General features: G+C 42.2%; 2 protein-coding genes across 3 annotated transcripts in view; both read left to right on the forward strand.

Moving 5' to 3' along the window:
• The first annotated feature begins 5358 nt into the window (after positions 1-5358).
• Positions 5359-5977, forward strand: LOC311593789 (activated RNA polymerase II transcriptional coactivator p15-like). The gene has a single exon (XM_084775210.1). The coding sequence runs from the start codon at positions 5368-5370 to the stop codon at positions 5749-5751; it is 384 nt and encodes a 127-aa protein (XP_084631336.1). The 5' UTR covers positions 5359-5367; the 3' UTR covers positions 5752-5977.
• An 8257-nt stretch (positions 5978-14234) lies between these two features.
• ZCCHC7 (zinc finger CCHC-type containing 7) overlaps positions 14235-26513 on the forward strand; it is a 177135-nt gene continuing 164856 nt past the window's right edge. The window contains exons 1-2 of one of the 2 annotated variants that reach the window (XM_084778200.1): positions 14235-14381; positions 18905-19526. In XM_084778200.1, the coding sequence (XP_084634326.1) occupies positions 18929-19526 (598 nt within the window). In that variant the 5' untranslated portion in view covers positions 14235-14381; positions 18905-18928. The remainder of the gene's footprint in view (positions 14382-18904; positions 19527-26513) is intronic. The other variant, XM_084778199.1, reaches the window with a different exon arrangement.

Consider the following 26513-nt stretch of genomic DNA (forward strand, 5'->3'; position numbering starts at 1 on the left):
GGTTTGTCCCCAACACCATAGAAAAATTAGGAATGGTGGTACGTGCATGTAATCTCAGCACCAGGAGGTAGAGGCAAGAAGGCCATGAGTTCAGCATCATCCTTGGCTACATAGCAAGTTTGAGGATAGCCTGGGCTACGTGAGACCCTGCCTCAAAAAAAAAACAAACAAACAAACAAACAAACAAAAAACAGATGAGAGAATTCCTGAATATGTTGTTGGACATAGCTGCTCTGCAGCTAATCAGAATGTATCTTGGTTTTCTGTCCCTTTCTTTCTTTCTTTCTTTCTTTCTTTCTTTCTTTTTTTAAAAAAGCTTTATTAGTTTTTATTTTATATGTAAGAGTGTTGACTTGCATGCCAAGAGTTGTGAGCTGACACTGGGTGCTGGAAACTGACCCTGGATCCTCTACAAGAACTATGTGCTCTGCTGCTGAGCCGTCTCTCTGGCCTCTGCACCTAGGCCAGCTCAGAGAGTCTCTAAGAGACAGTCTGGGTGTCAGTCAACATCACAAAATGTTCTCTGGCTGTGCTAGAGGCTTGCTTTCTCTTGCCGGGTTTAGGAGGAGAGCTGGGGTCATCTGATGGGCTATGACCAAGTGGCTATTGTTGCTTCCTGTTGAATCTCTATAGTGGATGAAGAATATATGATGTATATACACACAAGAGAATTGTATTTGGCACAAAAGGGACAAAATTCTGTCTTTTGCAGCAACACAAATGGAACTGGAGATAATAATGCTAAGTAAAATATGGAATGTCCTGGGGGAGGGGAGGGAGAGGTTGGCAGAGAGGCGGTGGTGGGGTGGGGGGTGGGGGGGTGCTGGGGGTGGGAGGGGGGGTGAAGCTGAAAACCAGAGGTGCAGTGGTTAACAACACTGTGAAAAGCACTGCGTGTTGCTGAATTATACACTATAAGGAGGATCACTGTATGTGTGCTTGGGCTTTCCTCTCAGTCGTTTTTGTTTTGTTTTGTTTTTTTAAATCCTTTTCAGAAATGATCTTCTATCTATAAGTCGTGGCTTTTATATAAATACAGATAAAAAGTAAAAGGATGAAAAGTGGTATGTTCACTAACTATAAGACTGAAGTGATAAGCTGGGCATGGTGGCGCACAACAAACAACACTGAAGAGATGATTTAAATACCGTACGTCTAAGTTAGGTTCACTATTGCAATGAAACACCGTGACCAAGAGCAACTTGGGGGAAGGGTTTACTCACTTGCAGTTCCATATGACAGTTCATCGTCAAGAGCAGTGAGGGCAGCAGCTCACACTGGGCAGAGCCCGAGGGCCAGGAGCTGATGTAGAGGTCATTGAGGAGCTGCTACTGGCTTGCTTGTTCATAACTTGCTCAGCATGTTTTCTTATAGAATCCCAGACCACCAGGCCAGGGCCCTCCCCCATAAACCATTAAGAAAACGCTCTACAGGGTGGGCTACAACTCCATCTTATGGAGGTATTTCTCTCCCTCTTTCAGTTTTTTGAGACAGATTTCTCCAGGTAGCCTTGGCTGTCCTGGAACTTGGTCTGTAGACCGACTATCTCATTGTTCCCCTTCTGAATTAAAATTCTATCTGTATCACACACCAAATGATGCTGTAATTCTGACCATTACTTCCACACACCGTGTTTGTGTATTTATCACTGATCACTAGCTCCTGGGACCCTGCTTAGCCATGCTCAGTTGTGACTGCACTGTTGATGCTTGCCCTCACAGTGCTCCTTGTGGCTGTTCCCATAGGTTTGTGCCTTTTACCCTTTATTGCTCAGTGCAGTTGCTAGCAATACCTGCCTCCTGCTTTCCTGGACACACCCACAAGTCTTCCCTGGCAAGTTTTGTTCAGAGGGTCTTTGGAACAGGAAACAGAAGCCCTTGATGATGCTACCAGAGCAGAACTGATGTTAGTGCCACCTAAGCAGCCTGCAGCTTTCTTTGAATAATATTCAGATAAGTAGAATCTTTGTCTGTTGCAAAAACCCAAGCTGGACCAAACCTCCCTCCCAGTTCCCCCACAGCTGAATACAAGCCCAGATGACAGATGGAAAATAAGCCCTGAGCTGGATAGCACAACACGCAGGGCTAGAAGCCATTCTCGGGAGAGAGGCATTGAACACTGGGAAGAAAATGCTGCTGGCTCTAGGGTTTTAGCAGACCAGACTGACATCAAAGCAAGACCAGAGTTCACGAGAGCCACACATGTCCAGTTGCTGAAAACTGTAAAGTGTGAGGTTTGCGGTGCTGTGGACAGGGAGGCAGAACCTTCTCTAGTAAACAGTGTGACATAAGGCTTACACACAGCCGCACGCGCTATCTGCAGCTCTCTTCCCGCAGTTTCAGCTGAGTATAGTCAAACTTAGTCTCAGAAATTAAATGGCAAGCTGCAGGAAATGGGCCGTGCATAAGTTTTAAAGATGGTTATCAGAGTCCTCTGTCATAATTTTCCCTTTTTATTAGTTACTACCATGCCAAATTTACAGATTATATTTTACTAGAGCTAAATATGCATAAAAAACAGTATGATATATATATATAACTTGGTACTATGTGTGATGCCCAGCATCTTTTGGGAGGTTGGGATGTATCCCCTAAGGATTAGAGGGACAACTACACACTCATCAGGCAGCATTATCAGTCTCAGAATGCAGGCAAAAGTGGCTATTGCACATATCAGAACAATCTTTTTAAAGTCCTACCCTGCAAATGGTTTCTCTACATTAGTAAGAAACAGTGGGTGGTAACGAAATCCGAAGGGCATAACATTGTTTTTAAGTTAACTGGGTTACTGTATAGGCTCATTAGAATTAAACTTAATTAGAAACTTCAAGTCTGACTTTAGTCTCTCCCTCTCACTGTTGTTATTTGTGAATGAAACAAGCTATTCTAGCACTGTCCCAAAGACATGTCTGGACTCGAAACTGTAGGCATGGGGGCTGGCAAGATTGTTCAGTGAGTGAAGGCACTTGCCACCAAGCCTGATGACCTGTGTTTGACCCCCACAACCTTACATGGTAGAAGAGAACTGACTCCTGAAAGTCATTCTCTGACCACCATATACATGCTATGACACACACACACACACACACACACACACACACACACACACCATTAAAAAAAAAAAGAGATTTGCAGGCATGATTCTGGCGTCCAGGGTGGGTAGAAGAAATAAGCTAATAAGGTGTTTCTGTTTGGGCAAATGTATCACTTCACTCATTGAACTCTATGGATATGGGGTGCATGAGCATTTAAAATAAGAGACCACGTATGGAATATGCAGCCTTGCAACATACTACTGATGACGTGCTCCGAGATTACTTGTTCTAAGGAATCTTATTTTGGGGAGGGGGTGTTGACCTTTGAACCCAGCACCTTAGGCGCCATAAGCAAGCTGTGTCTTGCATACATCAGATGGCAACAGTTTCGGGAGTTGATGTTCATTACTGAGTCCTTCCCAGGTTTTGAGGGGTCTGGTGCCAGCTAGGAATAATAACAAATGGGAATGGAGTCCATGGCATGCTAGTTCCTTATCCACAGGGTTCTGTTGTAATGAAAACATTATCATATATATAGCTTAATTTATGATATATGCATTTTTTACATTTCAGTCCCCAAGAAAAATTAAAAGCCATCTATCTATATGAATGTCCAAATTTTCAAGGAAGATTTCATAGTCTGGTTGAAAATTGCGTGCTCTCTCCATCACCTTGCAATTTGAAGAACTGCAGAATCATGAATAATAAAAACGTGCGTTAAAGTTTTCAGCAACTCCAGATGGGTACCAATGTCACTGAGAATTCCTGAGCATCGCCTTGATTACTGCTTCAGACCTAAGAGCCTAAGTTGATTATCAGTCACCAGCTGCAGTGTATTGGTTTTAAGTGACAGCTGGTGTAGCAGTCATATTAGCACGTACGCTTACTTTAAAAGTGTACAAATACCCAAGCTTTAAAGAGGAACGCTCTGCCGTTAGCTCGCTAGACTTTGCTTTCCCTGTATCTGTGAGATTGTGCTGCAGTGGAAGCTGGTGGGTTGCAAGCTGGAAGACAGCTGAAGCACTAACTCTAGCTGGAAGACAGCTGGAGCACGGAAGCCAGCAGGAGCACTAACTCTAGCCGGAAGCCAGCAGGAGCACTAACTCTAGCCGGAAGCCAGCAGGAGCACTAACTCTAGCCGGAAGCCAGCTGGAGCACTAACTCTAGCCAGAAGCCAGCAGGAGCACTAACTCTAGCTGGAAGCCAGCTGGAGCACGGAAGCCAGCAGGAGCACTAAATCTAGCTGGGAATTTGCAGGAGCACGGAAGCCAGCTGGAGCACTAACTCTAGCTGGGAATTTGCAAATCTCTTCTGCAGTTTGGATCTTAGTTCCCCTTTTGCAAAATGGAGAGGGGCTGTGATGGATTAGATGGCCTTCCCATTCATGACACCGGGGTTTTTGATGGTTCTCCAGGCTCACTAGATGAAACTGACAATGACATATCAGCGCCATGGCCAGCACTCTAGTCATTTCTCACAGGGCTTGAGAGCAGGTAGAGAGAAGGCATAATATCTCAACTTTCCCGATTAGATGGCGAGCAAGCGTGTCCACCTTGCGTCAGGCGCTTATAACCCCTTCGCTCCCATGTTACACTACAGTCTGGACAGGCAGAGCACCCATCAGCTGCGTCTCTGCAAAGGCTCGTCTTGCACTTGTCAATTTTCCTTTACTTCTTGTTTCTTCGCCAGCCAATGCTACATAGAAACAAACAAAAAACAACGAACAAACAAACAAAGAAAAAGCAACTAGCTTTTCCTAGAACGTATTTTCAGTTTGTATTTCCATGCACTACATAGGATATAATTTCACTTCTCCAATTGCGAACTACCTGTTATCGTAATGCTCTGTAACCTGTCGGATTTTTGTGTCCTGTGAGTTACCAACCAACGATCTTTGCTGTTGAAATGATGGATGTTCTTGTTCTGACTGACCACTTATTTGCTCAGGGCTTATCCCATTGCTCCCCTCTGGGAAGCTTCTCCACTCTGCCTAGGTAGCCAGCTATGCGCTCCTCTGCTTCCCCACAACACTGCTTACACTGGGCCTTCATTTCACAACTACTACATATAGAACTCAGTGATTCCACACGTGTTAGCCATGAACTCACCACGTGCCTGGTCTTAGGCTAGGTATTGATGGAGATACCGGAAACGCACTTTACAGTAGCGAAAATTCCAGAGCCTCACCACTTTCAAGGTGTGTGACACAGAACAAGTTACTCGACCTCTAAAAACCTGAGTCTCCATACTCAGGATGTACAGTAAATAGCCCTGTTAAAGAGCCATTTTATAGTCCAGAGCGAGCGAGCAACCTAGCAGGCAGGAGCCAAGCAATGCCTAAATCAAAGGAACTTATTTCTTCAAGCTCTTCAGGCAGTGATTCTGACAGCAAAGTTGAAGAAAAGTTAAAGAGGAAAAAGCAAGTTGTTCCAGAAAAATCTGTGAAGAAGCAAAATCTTCACGAGACTTGTAGAGCTCCGGCACCTTCCAAGCAGAGTGGCAGCCGCAGCGATGACAACATGTCTCAGACTGAGGAGATAAGATACATCAGTGTTCGGGACTTCAAAGGAAAAATTCTAATTGATACTAGAGAAAGTTGGGTGGACTCAGAAGGTGAAAGGAGAGCATGGGGAAAAGGCATTTCCTTAAACCCGGAGCAGTGGAGCCAGCGGAAGGGAGAGATGTCTGACATAGATGATGCGGTAAGAAAGCTGTAAATCTGAGCCATCTCAAACCTGTACTGTTCTAGTTGTTTTAATCTGTCTTTTTACATTGGCTTTTGTTTTCTATATGTTGTTTTCCAAGCTGTTGTATATTGGATTGCAGAACAATTTGTAAGATGATTACTTTTTTTAAAATGTGCATTATTAAAATGTTCTAAGTATTAACTTTATTAAAGAGGATTGCTTTGTGCTCCCTACCTAGTGTAAAATAAAGTCAGATCATTACAATCTTTAAAAAAAAACATTTTAAAGCAGCTGAAAGACAGTCAGCTGCTTGTTATATGATAAACCAGGTAAGACTGCTTGCTACTTTTGCAGAACATCTGTGACAAGACACCGTGACCAAGGGGACTTATAAAAGAAAGTATTTCATTTGGGGTTTATGACTTCAGAGGTTTAAAGTCCATGAAGGTAGAGCAAAATCATGGCAGCAGGAACAGCTGAGAACTTCTATCTTGACCTGCAAGTAGGAGGCAGAGAGATGCTGGGAGGAATGTTGTGGTTTGAACTGAATGGCCCCATAGGTTCCTATGTTTGAATACTTGGACCCCAGTTGGTGGAACTGTTTGAAAAGGATTAGGAGGTGTGGCCTTGTTGGAGGCGTGTCTCTAGAGGCAGGCTTTGAGGTTTCAAAAGTCTCTCTCTCTCTCTCTCTCTCTCTCTCTCTCTCTCTCTCTCTCTCTTTCTTCCACATCAAGATGTGAGCTCTCAACTGTTTCTGCTGCCATACCTTCATTCCGCCATCATAGGCTCTAAACCTCTGAAATCATAAACCCCAAATTAAATGTTTTCTTTTATAAGTTGCCTTGGTCATACTGTTTATTACAGAAATAGAAAAGACATTGAGTTTTGTTCCCAGCACTGGCAACTCACATCTGCCTATAACACCAGTTCCAGAGAATTTGATGCCCCTTTCTGGCCTCTGTAGGCACCTGTACTCATGCACTCATGCAACCATATTCTACACACACACACACACACACACACACACACACACACACACACACACACACACTTTATTTCTAATTCAATAAAATGAAAATTTTAAAAAGGAAGGGAAGGTGAATCCTGGCTCAATGGTGTTAGCCTGTAGCTCTAGCTACCTGGAGGCCGAGGCAAAAAAACCATTAGTTCAAGACCTACTTGGGTTACTTAGCAAAAACCTGTCTTAAAAAAAAAAAGAAAAGAAAAGAAAAAGAAAAACCAACAACAACAAAAACAAAAAACAGAGCCAAGCTTAGTAGCTCATACCTGTAATCCCAGCACTCACTTACAAAGGAAGAGGCAGCTGGATCTCTGTGAGTTCAAGGCCAGGAGAGCCAAGGCTATACACAGAAACCATGTCTCAAAAGAAAAGAAAAGAAAAAACAGAAGAAGAAGAAGAAGAAGAAGAAGAAGAAGAAGAAGAAGAAGAAGAAGAAGAAGAAGAGAAAAGAAGAAGCAGCTGTGGTGTTTGGTGGGGGGTGAGGAGCCGGCTGATAGCTTAGGGGTAAAGGCTCTGCCCTGGTTTCATCTCCAACTCAGCCAAAAACACTAAATTAATTAATTCAGTAACAAATGAAGTAACCTTAGGTTCTCATCTCATGCATTTTTACCCGTTAAGCCATCTTGCCAGCTCAAATAAATCATTAAAAAAAAAAAAGCAGAGTTAGGTTTATTAAAAGGAAAATTTTAAATATAAACTTAAGTTTAAGGGTTAGTAGAAAGAAATGCTCCAAGAAAAAAATAAGGAAAAAAAAGAAAGAAAGAAAGAAAAAGAAAAAAATAAGGCACACATCCAAAGCGTAGACTTTTCAATGGAGGATCACTGTCTATATTTAAGAGGACATTTTAAAGAGGCTTAAATATTTAGTGCTAGGACCTACTAAAGCAGTGGATAGGGGAGGAAAGGTTTGCCTATCTCTGCACTGAGGAGGGTAAGGATGAAGAATACATTCCCTGTTGCACATCCTCTACAGTAGCTTTCTACAGTAGCTCTTCCATCTTTCCCTGACAGCTGAAGATTTTTTGCTTTGCCTGGTCCCTTATCACGTTCAGTTGCCATCTGATGTGAGGGTTATCAAAGCCCTGGGGAGGATATAAGTGCTTTCTTCCTGAAATAGATGGTATATTCAGAATATAATTCTCAAGAGAAGCTTCAATACTTATTCTTTACATGCTGTCGCTTATGCTTTGTAAAGCTGAGGAGAGGTGGTGGCTTAGGGCTTCTTCCTGGGTTATTCTGCACACAAGGCAGAGATTGGTCACCTTTTTTCTTTTCTTTCTTTCTTTCCTTTTTTTTTTGAGTTTGGATTTTATGGTCTTGCATTAGTTACTTTTCTCATTGCTGTGACCAAATTCCTTACAGAGAGTGGCTTAAGGGAGGAAGGGCTACTTTCGGCTCCGTTTGAGGGGGTGTCGTCCACCTAGGTGGGGAAGGCATGGTAGTGCAAAAAGGAAACAGAGAGAGATGAAAGCTGATGCTGTTCAACTCACTTCTTCATTACTCAGTCCAGGCCCGGCCCATGGAGTCACACTGCCAACACTTATGGTGGATCTTCCCAACTAAGTCAAACCTTTCTCAAAACACCCCAGAGGGGCTTCCAAGGTGATGGCGAAACTCCATCAAGAGGATGACCGAGATTAACCATTTACAGATCCTTTATTCACAAACACACAAGTGACTAGAATATCGGTCTCTTGTTGGGCGCTGATCTGCCCAGGGTTACAGAATCCTATGTTCCCTGGAGTCCACCAGCCATTTCTAGTCAGTCTACATTCTTAATGGGGGCTTGTTTTTCTCTACTGTACAAGTTGGGCTCTTGTTTAATTCTGGGAAAGAGTATCAGAGGCAACTACACAGCCTTAGAGGATTTCCACAAGCTGTTACAGTTTGTGAGTGTCCTCTTCTTACACATAGAGTCCAGCTGGATCTTTAGGTGAGTAAACTACGCCTTGTCATTAAGCTATGCGTGGGGCCATTCCTACAGCTGGGGCTGATGACAATAACCCCTTTGGCTGGGCATGGTGGCACACACCTTTAGTCCCAGTACTTGGGAGACAGGGGCAGGTGGATCTCTGTGAGGCTAACCTGGTCTACAAAGCGCGTCCAGGACAGCTGGGGCTAGAACAGAGAAACCCTGTCTCAAAAAGCCAAACAACAACTCCTTCTGCTTTGGGGCACTGTGACTGGTTTCTACACAGGTTCATTTGGTAAAGGGCCCTGGATTGTTGCAGAAGGCAGAGAACAAAGGCCCAGTATTGAAAACAAAATTAATATTTGTATCTGTCAGCGTTGTCTGTGGTGTCTAGGTTGGTTCTCTTCAGTCTCTCCTAGAGCTTTAGCTAGGAAGTCTCAGGCTTCCTTGTTTTAAGGGCAGCCATCTTGCACGGAGCTCTCCCTTTGTGGGTTGAGCAATCATCCCAGCAGCGCTTTCTCTTTGCAGGGGTGGAAAAGTCCTGCTAGTTAGAATTCCACGGAAGGGAGTCTTTTCCCAGTGCCCTGGTTTCTCACAGTTGTGGCAAGCATTGCGTCTTTAGAGTCTTTCTTCTGCCTAGGGTTCCTGGCGGACGTTATTTGCTGGGAGGAAGGTATTATTCCCCAAGGCTAAGGCTGTGCACTTTGCTGGTTCCTTTGCTTGCAACTGTGCTCTCTTGGCCTTTTGGGTGATCTTTATTTCTCTTGTTGAAACCTACAAAAAAACCGGCTTTACAAGTTGCCTTGGAATGTTTGGGGCCCTACTTTCTAACTTTGTATTTTGCCCTAATGTGTGGAGCAGATCAACAGATGAAATGAGTACCTGATCGTATGGCCGGGCGTGGTGGTGCACGCCTGTAATCCCAGCACTCGGGAGGCAGAGGCAGGCAGATCTCTGTGAGTTCAAGGCCACCCTGGTCTACAAAGGGAATCCAGGACAGCCAAGGTAACACAGAGAAACCAAAAATGAAAAGTAGAAGAGTGGCGTTCTGCAATTAAAGCAGTGGCTCAGCGGGTAAGAGCATTAGCTGCTCTTTCAGCATCAAGCCCAAGTTTGATTCCTAGCCCCACATGACAGCTCACAAGCACCTTGCAACTCCAGGCTCAGGGGAGCCAATGTCCTCTTCTGGCCTTCTCAGGCACTGTACAATAGTACACACATGCTATTTGTACAGTTGGTGCACACTTTTAATCACAGCACTTAGAAGGGGCAGGTGGATCTCTGTGTGTTGAAGGCCAGCCTGGTCTACAAACTGAGTATGGGACCAGACATAGAAACCCTGTCTCAAAAAACAAAAACAAAAACAAAAACAAACAAACAAAAACCAAAAACCAACCAACCAGAAAAACCCAAAAAACTTACCTTAGGAAAAACTTAAAAGAAATAATCTTTAGATACATTCCATCAGTATAAAATTTCTGCCTTTTCCTCATGTGTATGTGGCATATGCACTTGTTCTGTGTACACACATACACACACACATACACACACACACAAGAAGGAAGAGGCTGATAGTGGCTATTTTCCTCATTCTTCTCTACTTCTGTATTTGAGACCTCGTCTCACTCAACCTGAGTTATCAGTTCAGTTGGGCTTGTTGGCCAATGAGCTCCAGGGACCTGACTATTTCTCTAATGTGTGTTCTTTTCTTCTTCTTCTTCTTCTTCTTCTTCTTCTTCTTCTTTTTTTTTTTTTTTTTTTTTTTTTGGTTTTTCGAGACAGGGTCTCTCTGTGTAGCCTTGGCTGTCCTGGACTCACTTTGTGGACCAGGCTGGCCTTGAACTCACATTGATCCATCAGCCTCTGCCTCCCAAGTGCTGGGATTAAAGGCGTGCCCACCACGCCTGGCTTATCCTCATTTCTTTAAAAGACTTCTTTGTGCTCTCTCTCCTTCTCTCTCTCATGTTTGTGTGAGTGTCTGCTATGTGTATGGAGGTGTCTACAGAAGTCAGAAGAGGGCATCAAATCACGTGGAGCTGAAATACAGGCAGCTGTTACAGAACTGCCACGTGGCTGCTGGGAATTAAGTGTAAATCCTCACAAGCACTCACCTGCTACGCCATCTTTCCAATCCCTGTTCTCCCCTCCTAAGACTTTTCATGTTTGAACAATCCTTAACCTTTAAGCAAAGCTATCAAAATTTTGCATTTTAATTAAAAAACTTTAATATTTTGCTGTTTCAGGCGTTGTATCAGCTAATAAACACAAAGTTAATACCAGGACGTCAGAAAGTTTCACAGCCCAGCTGGGATAGAATTATGAGACCAGTATAATGTTATACCCTGATGGAGGTTTATGCAATGTGTAGGAAATCCACAGGGGGAGAAAATCTGTCCTGTATGTATGAATAAGGTTTCTCGAAGACTTGGGACTTTAACAAAACAGACTAAGAGAACAATAGATGGACAGGGGTACTTCACAGGCAGAGGGGTTTAGCATGTTAGTAAACAGGTTGTCCAACAAACTCCATGTGAGGAGGCCTGGTTAAATAAGTCTGGCCGACTCCATGACTGGCTTCAGTTTCTTGTTAGTTTGGAGCAGGCCTGAGCCTCCATTCCTTAGAAAAGAGCTCAGTGGTTACTGGGAATACCACAGATAACTAGCAGCCAATCAGGGACAGCCTAGCCACTTGGCCTAAGGAAGATAACCTTTCTCGAGGTTAGTTTACTGCCAGTCTAGAAATCTTGTCTTATGACCGCTGTCTAAGGTAGACTGCAGCTTTTCAGTCGGCCTGAGCTTTTTCAGTTTGAATGCTCCAATCGTGCTAAAGGTCAACAAACCCTCCCTTGGAATTCCCCTGAATGCCTTTAAAAATAGCCTGTGAGCTCACTTCGGGGGTCACCATTTTGTCTAAATCATGATCCCTGCTTGCTGGACTTCTGCAGAAATAAAGGCCCCTTGCTTTTGCCTACGGCTTCAGACTCCCGGTGGTCTTTGGCGATCTAGCAATCTGGGCATAACACATGCTTTGTACTGATATGGATTTGTGTGTATGTGTACACACATGCACATGCCACACCACGCACATAGGAATCAGAGGATACCCTGGGCATCAGATGTCTCCTTCTACCACTGAGTTGCAGGGATCAAACTCAGGTGGCTAGGCTCAGAAGGAAGTGCCTTTACCCACTAAGCCATCTCTCAGCCCTCCATGTTCATGATTGGCTGCATGAGAAACAATAAGAGGAGAGACAGGGATGACATTAGTCTCAAGAAAAACAATTAAAAACAATTTTTTAAAAGGAGCTTATTTATTTTGGCTCACAGTTTCAGTCCATCATTGGTCAGGTTGTTGACAACATGGGCAAGAAAGACCAGAGGGGTGGAAAACCGAGGCATCTCTCTCTTTATCCCCTACCTGGATGGTACAGCTCACAGCTCCTAACTCCCTCCATTCACACTTTCCTTAATCTTCTCTGGAAATAAACAGAACATCAAGAGGTGATTTATTAATGCTTTTTAGTTCCATCAGGATGATAGTCCAGATTTAAGCAGTATTTACTATACTTCTGGCATTTAGCAAGTTGTTGAATCTGAGCCTGTTTCCTGTTTGTTGTTTTTGTAACTTGAGGTTAACTCTAGTAATAAAAATAACCACTGAGCACGGTGGCACAAACCTTTAGTCCCAGCACTCAGAGGGCAGAGGTAGGCAGATCTCTGAGTTCACAGCCTGCCTGGTCTACACAGTTCCAGAACTGCCAGGACTACATAATAAGAGATTCTGTCTCCTCTGTTTTTGTTTTTCAAGAGATACTGTCTGAAACAATCAAACACAAATAATAGGAATCAGAACTGTGTTCTGATGCACCATCCCAGCACTTGAATTCAAGGCTAGACTGGGCTTTGGAGTGAGACCCTATCTCACAAACTAACAATAAACAACACAACCTCAATGGTTGCTGAAATATGAAATAGATGGTAAAAAATAGACTAAAAGGATTATTTATGGAACTTGACAAAAATTAAGACTTTAAAAGGAAAGCATAGACAGTGTTGGACCCTGCTTTTATCTCCCTGAGGGCTGGGATTAAAGGCATGTCACCACACCTGGCGGACAGCTAGGTTAACTATGTATCAAGGATGTTGCCAGTACTTAACTAATTGGTTATTTGTAAAGTTGCATATTGAATTCACTGTTTTTGTTTTGTTTTGACCATGGCAAGGTCTTAAGTAGCCCAGGCTGTTTTTGCATGCTCTTGCGGCCAAGGATGAACTAGAATTCCTCATTTTCCTGCCTCTCAGGTGCTAGAAGGACCCATTTTATGTAGTGAAACTGAGGAAAGGAACTCAGGGTCTCCTGCAGGGCAAGAAATTTACCAACTGAGCTACATCTCTAACCCCATAATTAAACTTTTTTCTTTTCTTTCCTTTTCTTTCTTTCTTTTTTTTTTTTTTAAAGGTGTGACCAGGGGAACCAGGGCAGAAGCTGGCGAATACCATCTTCTTAGTACCAGAAGGCACAGGACTGACTGCCTTTCAGTAGGGCAGCTCTTCAAGGTTCATAAACGCAGACGTGTAGGCTCAATTTTCTTAGCAAATATATTTTATTGCGAACGTATTAACTGAGAGTACCTCACTTATAACTCGACTAACCCAAACAACAGGAAAAGGAGATTAAAGAATACAATAATGAAACCGTAAGGATATCAGTTCTGCGGAACAATTCTCCTGGTGTTGCCAGCAGGATTTCTTCTGGTGGAACCTGGAGTAACCAGAACCCGGAACCTCCCTCGAGTGGTTCTTCTCTCTTGGAGGGTCTCGAAGTTGTGCGGTGAACAGCCAAAACTATCCCAAGTCTCCAAAAGCCCCCGCCTCTTGTTTTTGGCTCATTTTTATACCTCTTCTCAGAATTAGTTCAAGGATGTTTTTTATCTGGTTAATAACCAATCTCCCCAACATGGTGGTTCGACTTCTAAGGGGATAAATATCACCTGCTCTCTCACAAGTCTTTTCTCCTCCCCCATGTTTATCTATCCTTCACATAAGCACCCCAGCATGCACTTTACACTGGGGGGGGGGGGTGGCAGGGGGGAGAAGAGGGAGGGAGGGCAGAGAGAAAAGCCAGACACTAGCAAAAGAAGCCTTTTCCCAAGCAGGCATTCCTAGGGTCCCTCTGAAACCACCTACCTACCCCAAGTCCTGGACTAAATCGCAAATCCACCCTAAAAGGTTTCAGATCCGCTCTCCACCACGTGTGCTACTAGGAGGATGTCACCCTGAGCGAGAAAAGAGACCGCCCTTATCCACCCGCCCAAAGTATCATGGGAGTTGTAGTTTTCTTTTCTGCTCCTGAAAAAATGAGCTCACACTAACTTTTGCCCGGCAAGTAACATGTCTTTTGTGTAACTCAATAATATAAAATATTCATCGTAATTTTTCAGCCGAGATATTTCTCGAAAGAAAGGATGATGGAAACGAAACAAAACCAAACTCAAAGTTTATAGGCGGAGACAGCAAAAGGTTAATAGGTGTTACGCATGCGCTTGGACGACTCGCACTTTGGGCGGAAGGACAGCTCCCAAGAGCTGTGTTTTCCCCGGAAGTGCCTTCTCCTCTCTGGAGTCCGCGCGGACGCCGCTTTCTTACCTCATTTGTCCTCGCCCCTCCCCGTTCCTCTACGTGTTTCGGTTCCTGGTTGGTGCTTCCTGGTCGCAGCCGCGGCAGTGAGTATGTGTGTGACGGACCCCAAGCGGTCCTTGTCCGGGGGACCCCTGCCCCGCCTCCGCCTCTCCCGCGGGGCCGTGGAACTAAATGCGTGTCCCTCCCTGGCCGTCGCCTCCCGCTCCTTCGTGGCGCAGTGCGGCGCAGCGCAGGGAATGGCCTCCCCGCTCCGTGCTGCCCCACGCGGCTCAGCGGCCGGGCTGAGGGTTTGGCGGGTCTCTGACCCCGCGGCCCGAGTCCTGGGCTTGGGAAGGGCTGGGGCGGCGATGGACCGGACGGCCACTTTTCTATCTGCTTTCCTCCCACGGTTCACCAGTCCCGGGATGGCGGGTCAGTCCGTAAACGTGGACGCCTCCCTTAGCAGAGGGAAACCTGGCCTTCGAGAGCGCGTCCAGTCCGGGGCCACCTTAAGCTTGTGCTGTCAAGGAGCCGCTGCAGGAGTGGACACAAAGAATCTGGCAACTGTGCCCCATTCCTTATATAAAGCCATTAGACCCAGAAGATCTTTCTTAAGATAGCCTTAACCTCCCACATTCTAACAGCAGACAGTTGTAATCAACTTTAGGCAAGAGCCGCCGCCTTTACAGTGGGAAAAGCGTGCCTGGGAGTTGGCAGGCCTGAGTTCCAGCCCTCAACGATTAGCTGCTGACGTCCCAAAATACCTTGAGTTTCTCGCGATTTCAGGATTGAAGGAAGGAACAGTTCAGGGCCTTTAAGCCCATTGGATAATTTTTCTCTGTACCTGTTAATCACAAGTATAAAGTCACCCTTAATTTTAATGACTAGGCTTCCTTCAAAAGTGCTTGACTTCGTTTTGAATATTTGGCCCTTAAATTAAGCCGTGAATATTTAAGATAGTGTTCCGCTTTGGGTACAGTCAAGTTGTCACCTAGTCGGAGGATGAGGGATGAACTGAGGAAGAACTGGAAATGAAAATTGTGTAACTACAAGGTTAAGAGTGCGTGGGAAAAGAACAACCGCTAATAGGGAAAGACATTGTTTCCAGATAGCGTCCCAAGGGTAGTTGGAAGTTAGCCTGAGTAAATTTAGCATACTCTTCTTCCATGGAGACACGGTGGTTCTTTCTTTTTGATGTGTTGATCTGGATTCTTAACCTCTTTTCATTGGAAATGGCTATAACAGTTCAAAAATGGGCAGACAATTTAACTCTTGTAAGTTTGATTTTGATTTTGTTTCTCCTGCCCATCGTGAGTCGCACACTAAGATTCTTGTAAGTCATGAACCTAAGTTGAGAATAAACTATGTATTAATCAGTTTATCCACTGACAACTGCAGATTTAAAAATCCAGCCATGGGGTGGGCCACCAGTTTAGCATGCCCGCGACGCTGGATGCAGTACCCAGCACACAAAATGAATAAAACCAAATTCTAGGCTTAAGTCTTCCTGAGATGACCCATGGCAGCCGGAAGGCAGATCTAAGCTAGAGATACTGTGGAAGGAAGTGAAGAGCAAAATGTCCTGAGTGACCAGTAGGTAATATTCTAAGGAGAAATACTGGCCTTAAAGTCTTGGTAAATTCTGAAGACTTAAGTAACCTTTGAAATTCAGTGACTGAATGCTCCTGTGTCCCGTCCCCCCACCCCCTCCTTTCTTTTAACAGTGAGTGGTTTAGTGTTATTTCTTTAGATGAGCTTCATTCCCATTTCTGGTAATTTTAGATTTTAAAATATGACCAGTCTCCTGTCATCTCAGTGCTTTGATAAAGTCTTTTGCTTATTTACTTTGGGGCATGGGGTACAGAAGGCTTGACTCAGGATCTTTTGTAGCCCAGGCTGACTTGGAATTTACTAAGTAGCCAAGACTTGCCTTGAGCTCCTGATCTTTCTGCTCCCATTTCCCAAATGCTAGCATTACTGTGTGTCCCACCACACAGGGCTTTGATAAAGTTTTCTGAGTACCGGTTTAGGAAGGAGATTTTTAAATACTAAATTTAAATGTCTTTGTCTCCTTCTAGCTAAAATGTCTGTTCCAGGTTTTTTCCCTTTGGAAAGTAAATGAAAGTGTCAAGGGAAGTGTGTGTGTGTGTGTGTGTGTGTGTGTGTGTGTGTACATATGCATATGTACTTCACACTCATCTCTGAGTATATTTTTTAAAAATTAAGTGAATTTATTTATAATCAAAGTTGTAACAAACCAAAACAACTTGAGGCAAGCCTTACCCACAGCATTCATGAACCACATAAATAGAAGAGGCGTGTTATGCCAGAACACAATTTTCAAGTACAGAAGGCACAAAATCCTCTTAACAGCCATAGGGGCTAAATTGTTAAATTCATTTTTCTACATTTCATGGGAAGAGATAAATCCTTAGACGCAAAGAAGTCAGTTTTTATTATGGCTCTGTAGTTTATTTTTGGCATACAGTCACAGGTGGGCCTATGGTTCTGCTCTTAATCCCTTTCCTTTGGGATGGCTCCAGGAGTAGGACAAATTTGTAACTCTGTAATTTAGCTCTTTAATTTTTTTTTTTCTGTGCTGCCTGGAATTGGGTTTTATCTTAAGTCCACACTGGATCCTCAGGATGGATCCACTGAGGATTTTTGAAGGAAGCATAATTCCTTTGACTTCTTTTAAAATTAATTTGCCTATTAAATAAAAAAGGAAAGAATTCATCTTTCATTTGAATTCCTCTGAGGCTAGCATTTCAATATAAACCGATACATGTCACAAGCATTGTTATTCAGACAGCCACATTCAACGCGTATGACAATAACGGCACAGCAACCTGAACGAGAGGTGGGGAGGGGACGAGGGTACTGTATCCTTTGAGAGAAAAAGGATATTAATTTTGTTCTGTTCTGGTTTTTTGTTTGTTTTTGGTGTGGTGTGGTGTGTGTGTGTGTGTGTGTGTGTGTGTGTGTGTGTGTGTGTATGTATGTGTGTATGTGTAAATAGGGTCTTCCAGCTCTGACTAACCTGAGAACTCCTTGACCTCCTGCTTCCTCTGGTAGTAGTGATGGTGTTACACCAAAAGTCATTCCTTTATTTCTGGAAAACAACACTCAGACTCTGGCTTGAGTGTGGTGCAGTTTTGGCTCTTAGATTCTTGGGGCTGCTGGTTCTCTTAGCAAAGCAGACATAGCACCTTCATGTTCGGGCAGAGACTCAAACCTCTAAAACAACCACTCTTCCTTAACTGGCTCTGTGGAGCTAAAAGTGGAAGGAAGAATAAGTTGGCATTGTTCCTTCCTCCTGGTGTTTAGGCAAGCATGCTTTACTTTCCCCAGAGCTATTATTTTGATCAGCACTCCATTGGTAGATAATTGAAACATCTACTGTCTAGATTTTTAGTTAATGCTTTGGAACAATTAAAGACAACTGAGAAATTATCCTATCACAATTTTTATATTCTTGACATGTGTTGGACTTTTTGGGGTGGGGGGGCCTACAGAACAAAGGCTTAATGATAGAATTCATGTTTTCAAACATTTATAAACATCTCCAAATAGTAGCTGCTCTGCTTGGCTATTGTGATCTATTGTTTAACTAAGTGCACAAGGTACCTGTCCTTCTGGGATTGTGATTTGTACTTCTGGGACATTTACATTGAATAAATAATTAGGAATGTGGTGAGTGTTTTATAAAGTACTTTGGAAGCCTCTGGTGAGAAGTACTGTTAAAGCTGGGTTGAAAGATGCAAGGATTCCGGGTGTGGCGGTGCACGCCTTTAATCCCAGCACTCGAGAGACAGAGGCAGGCGGATCACTGTGAGTTTGAGGCCAGCCTGGTCTACAAAACGAGTCCAGGACAGGACAGCTAGGGCTATACAGAGAAACCCTGTCTTGAAAACCAAAACAAATAAATAAATAAATAATAAAAGAGAGCTTGGCAACTTGGCATACTTTAATCCCAGCACTCAGGTGTTTGAGGCAGAAGGATCACTTTGAGTTCAAAGTTAGCCTGTCTCTATATATAAACAAGACCCTAAAGAAAAAAAAAAGGAGAAGAAAAATATGGATGGAATAAGGAAAGATACTTTTTAGGAGTCTTAGCAGTTTAGAGAACAAGTGTTCACTGTCTCCCAGTGGATCTCAGACTGTTCTTTTCTAGTATGCCTTTAGGATAGTTGCACTGATGCAGTTCAGTCTGCTGGCAGTAATTCTTATTTGAGAGGTCTGAATGTCCTTCTAGTTCAATGATTCCCAACCTGTGGGTCATGAATCCTTTGGGAGTTGAATAACTTGCATATCAGAAAGCCCATATGTCAGATATTTACATTGTAATTCACAAGAGTAGCAAAAGTGCAGTTATGACGTAGCAACAAAATAATTTCATAATGCAGCATGAGGAACTGTATTAAAGGGCACAGCATTAAGAAGGTTGAGAACCACTGTTTTGGTGGGCAGAAACAGGATTTATAAATTCATTGAAAAGTGATATTAAGGAAAAAGATTTTAATATGTTGGGAAATATGATAGCCATCAAAATCATCTCTGGGGTGATAGGCACTTACTGAACAAGATTATAGTTTATAAAATACATTCTTTTATTATTTTCTTTTTTACAGCATTAAGGCAACTGACTTTCCATAATGTTTGGTGGCTATGAGACCATAGAAGCATATGAAGATGATCTTTATCGTGAAGATTCGTCTAGTGAACTCAGTGTTGATAGTGAGGTGGAATTTCAGCTCTATAGCCAAGTTCATTATGCCCAGAATACACATCATGCCGACACTGAGGAACAGTGTGAGGAGAACTGTGAGAATTCTGACACAGTGACTAGTCCACCAAACCAGAAGAACTTAATCATCCTTTCAGATAGTGAGGTCATCCAGCTATCAGATACATCAGAGGTCATCACAGTGTCTGATGAGGATAGTATTTATAGATGTAAAAGAAAAAATAGTGAAGTCCAAGCACAAGAAAAGACCCAAAGTCCTGCTTCTCCTCATTCCAATAAAGCGGCTAAGAAATGCAAGAAGGATAGTGAGGCGCCTGGCCCTGAGGAGGCCTCAAGTGTGGTCCGAGAGGTCATGGTCATAGAGGTCAGTTCAAGTGAGGAGGAAGAAAGTGCCGTTTCAGAGAATGAAAATGTGGAAAGCTGGATGCTCCTGGGATGTGAGGAAGATGATAAAGACAGTGACATCCTTCTCAACCTTGTGGGATGTGAAAACACCAGTGCTGAAGGTTAGTATCATATTGACTACTTGAAATAAACATCTTTATTAGAGGAGCACTGCTCTTCCTAGGAAGAAGGCCAGTAAGGTCTGGTCATTTCATTTCTCATTGTTTGGTCTTGTTTCTCATGAGACTCTCCTATCAGAGGCTACCCTGGTGGTACTTTTTCTGACTATGATAAAGAGTACATCAAAGTATCAGAGAAACTGCTTCTGCTATAAGCACGCTCGTAGCATTTCTTCATGCTTGGTTCAGGTCATTCTGGACCGAGATCATAGTTCTTTTCTCTGTTTGTTGTTGGCACAGGTGAGTATTCCAGCTGCGTAGCCTTGTGCTCTTACTTGGCCTTCTCTGTTGGAACTGCCTCCTTACGTGGTTTGCCTATCCAGGAGTTAGCCAGGGAACAAGTATGTGGGATGCCTAGTGCACTAAAGGCAGAAGACACAGGATTGATATTTCAGGAACTCCAGATCCAGTAAGACAGGCGAAACGACAGGTTAAAATTCTACAGTAGATTGTAGGAGAAAATGCAAATGTCAAGTGCCACGCTCTTGAAGATAAAGCTTTTGGCGTTAAGTTTTGCTCCCTCTGTCACATGGGTATCACTGGGTAGTCCTAACAGTTCTCTTGGTTTTCCTTCCTTTCTGCCTAATGCCAAGTCTTTACAGTTGTTTTCCTAACTGGTCTTCTCTCACCCTGCCCTGCACACTAGTCGTCTTGAGGTGTTCTGTGACTCATGGTGTTTCAGAGCCTTCCGTGCCTCCCTGCTGTTTTCTGAGGAAATGATGACATTAAATGCTGATCATGCTTGGATCTCCAAGGAGGGACAAGCGTTTTGGGAGGGGGCAGGGAGAGCGGGTTGTTTTTTTGAGGCAGAGTTTCTCTGCAGCCCTGGCTGTCCTGGAATTCACTCTGTAGACCAGGCTGACCTTGAACTCAGAGATCCACTTCACCCTGCCTCCTGAGTGCCAGGATTAAAGGTATGTGCCACCACAGCCTGATTCAAAAAAAAAAAAATTTTTTTTTTTAAAAAGGAATTAGGTAGGCCAGTGTTTTAGGCTTCGAGGCTATAAAAATTATAACTATTCGACCTTTTGTTGCAAAGTTGCCTTGCATAATACCTAAAGAAATGGAGCTGAGGATGTACTCATTTTGTAGAGTACCTACCTATCATGTGTGAAGGCCGGGGCTTCATCTCCAACACCGTATAAAGTTGTGCTGACGTGCACTTGGAGCCCCAGGGTTTGGAAGTGGAAGCAGGAGGGCCAGGAGTTCCCAGTCAGCTGTGGTTACAGAGCAAGCGATAGGGGGAGGAGGGCATGGCTATCGGGGCGGAGTGGGGGGTAGGGAGGCAACGAGGGAGGGGCTACAATCGGGAATGTAAAGTGAACAAATTAAAAATTAAAAAAAAAAAAGAAGATATGGGGGTGGCTATTCCAATAAGATCTTATTAGAAAACAGGTAGCTAGTTAGTACAGGCTGTAGTTTGATGAGCCTCAGAATTTGATAGCAATAATAATAATAATGGTGGTGGTAGTAGTAGTTATTGTTGTTTTACAGCAGAATCAAATGAAGCCTGTGTGAATAAGGGAGAAATCATAATGTTTCTAGGCAAAAGGGAAGACACGTAGAGACTAAACCTGTTTGCTAGCCCAGGGATATTTTGTAAGATGAGATTGGCTACATATGTTATTAAATTAGTCTTAAAAGTTAACCGCCAAATCTTACATATATTGATGGGTTGAAGTGCATGCGGCAACAATATAAGCTGTGCATGATTTTCTTGGGAAATTTCAAGTGAACTGAGAAGAGAGATATGGGGACTGGCAGTGTGGAAGGCTGAGTGCTGTGAGGAAGCTCGCTGTCCCTTCAGCTGATGGGTCCCACGGTGGCGATGGTTTTATTTTCAGTATCTGGTAATTGAGAAATTGTGTATTAGTAAGCAGCTGCTAATGCCGTCTTAGAAGACTCTACCTTACTCATCACAACACTGTCGTTGGTTAATGCACATATGTGGGAGATGGTCTTTAGATGACTGGGTACCCAAGCTGTAATTAATTGTTTAACTCCCCAGGAGTTTAGAGCTCAGAGATTGGAATTCATTAAACTAACACACCAGCAACAAAATAATAAAGATTGCTTAAAAGTAGTGTTTAGTCAAAATTAAAATAAGATAACCTTCTGGTTTATATTATTAGTCACTTTGAAGGATACTTTTTTTTTTTTTAAATAATACTTGGTAGTTTAAAGTGACAGAAACCCAATGGTCTTCTCTTTAATTAGTTTCTTGTCAGGTTTCTGATATTTTTGCTGAGTATTTCCATTTGGTGCCTTGGTTTTAGATTTAACATACTGAAGAGAAAGTTTACCCTTATTTTGTAACGGATCTCTGCTGGTTTAAGGATTTGCAGAGACGGTAAAGCTAATGGCAGTGTATGAGTAATTTGTGAAAACATAAACGAGGCACTGACTTTGTGAAAGAACTTAAAATGGGAAAGGGTGCCCCTGAGAGAGAAATGTGGGACCAGGGCTGCCTTTCTCTTTTGCGTGATGAGGGAACCCAGTTGGAGAGAAGGTTTCCATAAGGGGGTTAATAAAGGCAGGTGTGGTTACAAAAAGTATAAGTGAAGAGATTTGTTTATTTGTAAATTTTTATTATTAAAAATTACATTTTTAGTTTTTTATTTATATATATATATATGCACATGTGTGTGTGTGTGTGTGTGCGCGCGCGTGCGTGTGAGTGCATAAGTTTGGGCATGTGAACGCCATGGCATACTTGTGGAGGCAAAGAACAATTTACAAGAAAGTTAGTTCTCTGCTTGTGTCTTGTTGGTCCTGGGACCCAATACAAAGCTGCCTCTCCGGCTCTCATTCATTAAAATGGTTTAAGGCTGGGGCATGAGAAGGAAAGATGGTGCTAATAGCACTAACTGTCCAGTCTGAGAACCTTGTGAAAAAAGGAATGATTAAAGTACAGATTGGCATGGAAACACAGAAATGCACTTATTTTCAACCAGAGAGACAGATTTTTTCATTGAAGAGACAAATATAGGAAGAAGCTGAGTAATTTTGTAGAAGTTTCAGCAGGCTGGAATTAAGTCTTTCCAAATTCTAATAGTAGACCTTACTGAAATTTTGTATTTTATAAATGAGTACAATTAGTGAATTTGAACTAGTAAGTATGAAAGATTATGACATGCATATATATTTTGCATTTTCCCCTCTAGATATAACTTCACAGAGGATTCATGCGTGCTATAGATTTTTAGCAATCTCAATATATATGTATGTACATATATATTTATATGTACTTTTCTATCATTAAGTTAAGTTAAGTTTCCTTTTTATTCAAAGGAAAGACTATAAAATTTTCTCTTTGGCATGTTGCCAGCATCACCATTTTTGAACTTTGGGGCAGCTGTTAAATACAATTAGTGATATTTAGTACGTACTTTGTGATATCGTGATGGCTTACCTGAGAACTGGGAGGGCTGTTGAGGGGCTAGGAGACTGGTAACGTATGCAGCATGGATATGTTGGACAGAGGGAAGATTCTTGCAAACCAGTAGACCAGGATTGTGGCCAAGCTACTCAGAATGGCATATGGTTTTAAATTAATGCATTAGTTATTTCTGCAGTTTTCTATTTAATGTTTTTTTAGATTGTAGTTGACTATGTGTAACATACTTTGGAGACCAACCCGTGGATATAGGAGGACTTCTGTGCTAGACAAGCATGTCTGCTGTTGGGAGAGAAGATATACCAAAAGAAACAAGCATGTCTTCATTGGGATTGTGATGTCAACCATTGTTTGCATAAGACAACTACATGATAGGGACAATAAGTGCTTTAGGAATTATTTTTCTTGGCTAGAAAAAGGATGTTATAGCTGTAGCAATAATGGTTAATTCTGCTCTATAGGTTTTTATTAAAGATAGAATATTGTAATGGTTTCCAGTGTTCTATAAACCAGCTTCAACAATGATTCATAGTTGACATGGATCCTAGAACTTGGAACTGATCTTTTTTTTAATCTATAATTCTACGCTTCTACCATTATTTTGAAGCAGATCATAGGCATAATGCTATTTCATTCATACATACAGTGTATGTTTCACATTGTAAAACTTTCTGAAAGGAAAATTCATCTTTTAAAAATGTAATTATTATCACTCCCAAACAACTTGCCAATAACTGTTTTATCATCAGAGACCTAGTCACAGTCACAGAGTGTCTCCTAGTTTTTCCCCTTGGAGTCAATTTGAATCATACCTGATCTGTATGTTGCCATTGGTTGCTGATTTAAATGTCCTTTAATTTACAGGTTACCCTTTATCTCCTCTGCTTTCTCTTTTAATTCTTTGTAATGTAGTTACAGGAATTGGATTGCTTTCCCTCTAGAATTTCCTATATGTGTATTTTGTTTTGTGTAGTATATCTTACTGTTTTTCCTATTTCTTATGGCTTGTTTCCCTTTTACTTACCTTATTACTTTGGTACATAGGTCCATCTGTTCATTTTGCTTTTGATGCATTTATTTTCAGACTTATTTTTTTAAAATGCATTTTAAAATTTATTGAGATTATACTATAACTGCATTACCTTTCCCTCTCCAAACCTTCCCATATTACACACCACTTGCTTTCTTTCAAATTCATGCCCTTTTTTCCCTTAATTGCTGATATATATGTGTGTTGTTGTTATACGTGTATGTGTGTGTGTGTGCGCGTTTGTATCCCTAAATATATAAATACAATCTGCTTAGTTCATACACTGTTACTTGCACGTATGTATGTTGTCAGGGTGACCATTGGACAACCAGTTGGTGTCCTCTTTCCAAAGGCTTTTCCTCCCACTCCAGCACCCTTTAGTTGCCTGTAGTTCCTTGTTAAGGCTGAGGCTCCCTGGTCACTCTCCCACTTGACCCTCCACTTCAGCATCTCTATTGTTCTCATGGTTGAGCTCATGTGTAGGCAGTCTTGTTGGTGAGACGTCAAGAGTATAGCTTCGGACATTTCTAGAAGACAGTCTCACAGTAAATTCTGTAATCCTCTGGCTTTTACAGTTTTCCCACCTTCCCTTCCAGTGACTTCGGAGCCCTAGGTACAGGAGCTGTGTTGTAGATGAGGCCGTTGGGACTCCACAGCTCTGCACTTGTGATTGTTGTGGTTATCTGTAATGGTCTCTTTCTGTTGCAAAGAGATATTTCCTTGATGAGGGGTAGGAACTATATTTATTTGTGGGTATAACAATAACTATTTAGAGTGCAGTTAGGAATTATACTGGTGAAGATTATCTTTTTCAAGTTTACTTTTGTCTTATATAAAATTTTTTAGTTTCTAAATTCAAATCAACAAAACAAGGTAAAGCCTATTCAGTCGGATAAGCCTATCTTAAAGCCTCCACCCTGTTCCTGCTCTTACCCTATGGACACAGGTTAAGAAAAAAACAAAGCAAAACAAAGGCTTTCTTTTTATGCTAAAATAAAAGCAAAAAACCATGTTTATGTTTTGTGCTCTCTCTTTCTCTTTGTTAAATAGGATACATTATCACACTATTCTACCTTTTTTCTTTTAATAGTATGCAATAGAACTAAATTTCCATTACTGTGTAAAGATCATTTATAAGACTGTATTTTATGCTGAGCCATGCTGATCATTATAGACGTGTGGTGTTTTCTGAATTTTGGTAAAGAATAACTTCAAAAAGTTAATGAATGATAAACTTCTTACAATATTAAAATGAATTTTAAGCAAATGAATAATAGTGCAATTACAATTGAAGATGCATGCTTTAGTTCTGTTTTTGCTATTAATGCCTCTTTCTCATTTCAAAACAAGCATTTTAAATGCTACAGATTGAGCAAAAATTAAATAGGCTCAGGATTTAGAAAAAAATATGCCCTTTGAAGAATGAAGAGTATGGCATTTTTAAGTTGAAGCCATATTAATTTCTATTTTGAGAATGTAATGGTCTAGAAGATCTGTGTTAATGCTTAGCATATCCAGTTTGGCCCACATTGTGGATACAGAAACAAGTAAGTCTTAAGTGAATTTAAAGTTTCTTTCCATAGCTATTTGAAGTTGAAATGAAGTCATGCCTTGGTTAATGTGAAATCATGGGTTTTGAAATTGAGCTACACTTACGTCTTTGAAAACTTAGGAAAAATAAGAATTTTGACACCTCTCTCTCTCTCTCTCTCTCTCTCTCTCTCTCTCTCTCTCTGTGTGTGTGTGTCTGTGTCTGTGTCTGTGTGTGTGTGTGTGTGTGTGTGTGTACGCACGCCCCCGCTTATAAGTTTAGGTGGAATTTCAGAAGGTGAAGAACTCATGCAGAGCCCTAGCTGAGTTCCTGAGACTTTCTAGACTCTCAACCAAGAGTTGAAACTGAAAACAATAAGTTGAATGGACACCTATTTATTTATTTATATTCTTTTTCTTTTCTTTTTTCCCGAGACAGGGTCTCTCTCTGTAGCCTTGGCTGTCCTGGACTCACTTTGTAGACCAGGCTGGCCTGGAACTCTCAGTGATCCACCTGCCTCTGCCTCCTGAGTGCTGGGATTACAGACGTGTGCCACCACGCCTGGCACCTATTTAAATGTAAGGTTTTTGTATCTTGCCTTTTTTTTTATTCCTTGATCATCTCACACATGTGTCCCAAGTATCTGAGTCATTGAGGACCACCAGCCTCACTTTCCTACCTCATATTTTCCTAGCATCTCTCTCTTACCTTCATGTCCTCTTCTCAGTTCTCAAACATTTCAATTATTTGATTTGATTTGGGCCTTGACATCCACAGTTTTTGTTCTTGAATCCATCTCTGCCTTGCCTGTCTGATGCCTGTTCACCCTTCAGGAATCACTTTAAAGTTTACTGGATGAAGTACAGGTTATAACTTCTCAGTTATTAGATGTCAAAGTCCACAGTTGACTAGCTATGACTTGAGATAAACAAATTGTCTCTAGTATGACTATGTATGTAATATGTCTCCATA

The sequence above is a fragment of the Acomys minous genome, assembly GCF_964271855.1.
Source record: "Acomys minous genome assembly, chromosome: 1".
NCBI classification, from domain to species: domain Eukaryota; kingdom Metazoa; phylum Chordata; class Mammalia; order Rodentia; family Muridae; genus Acomys; species Acomys minous.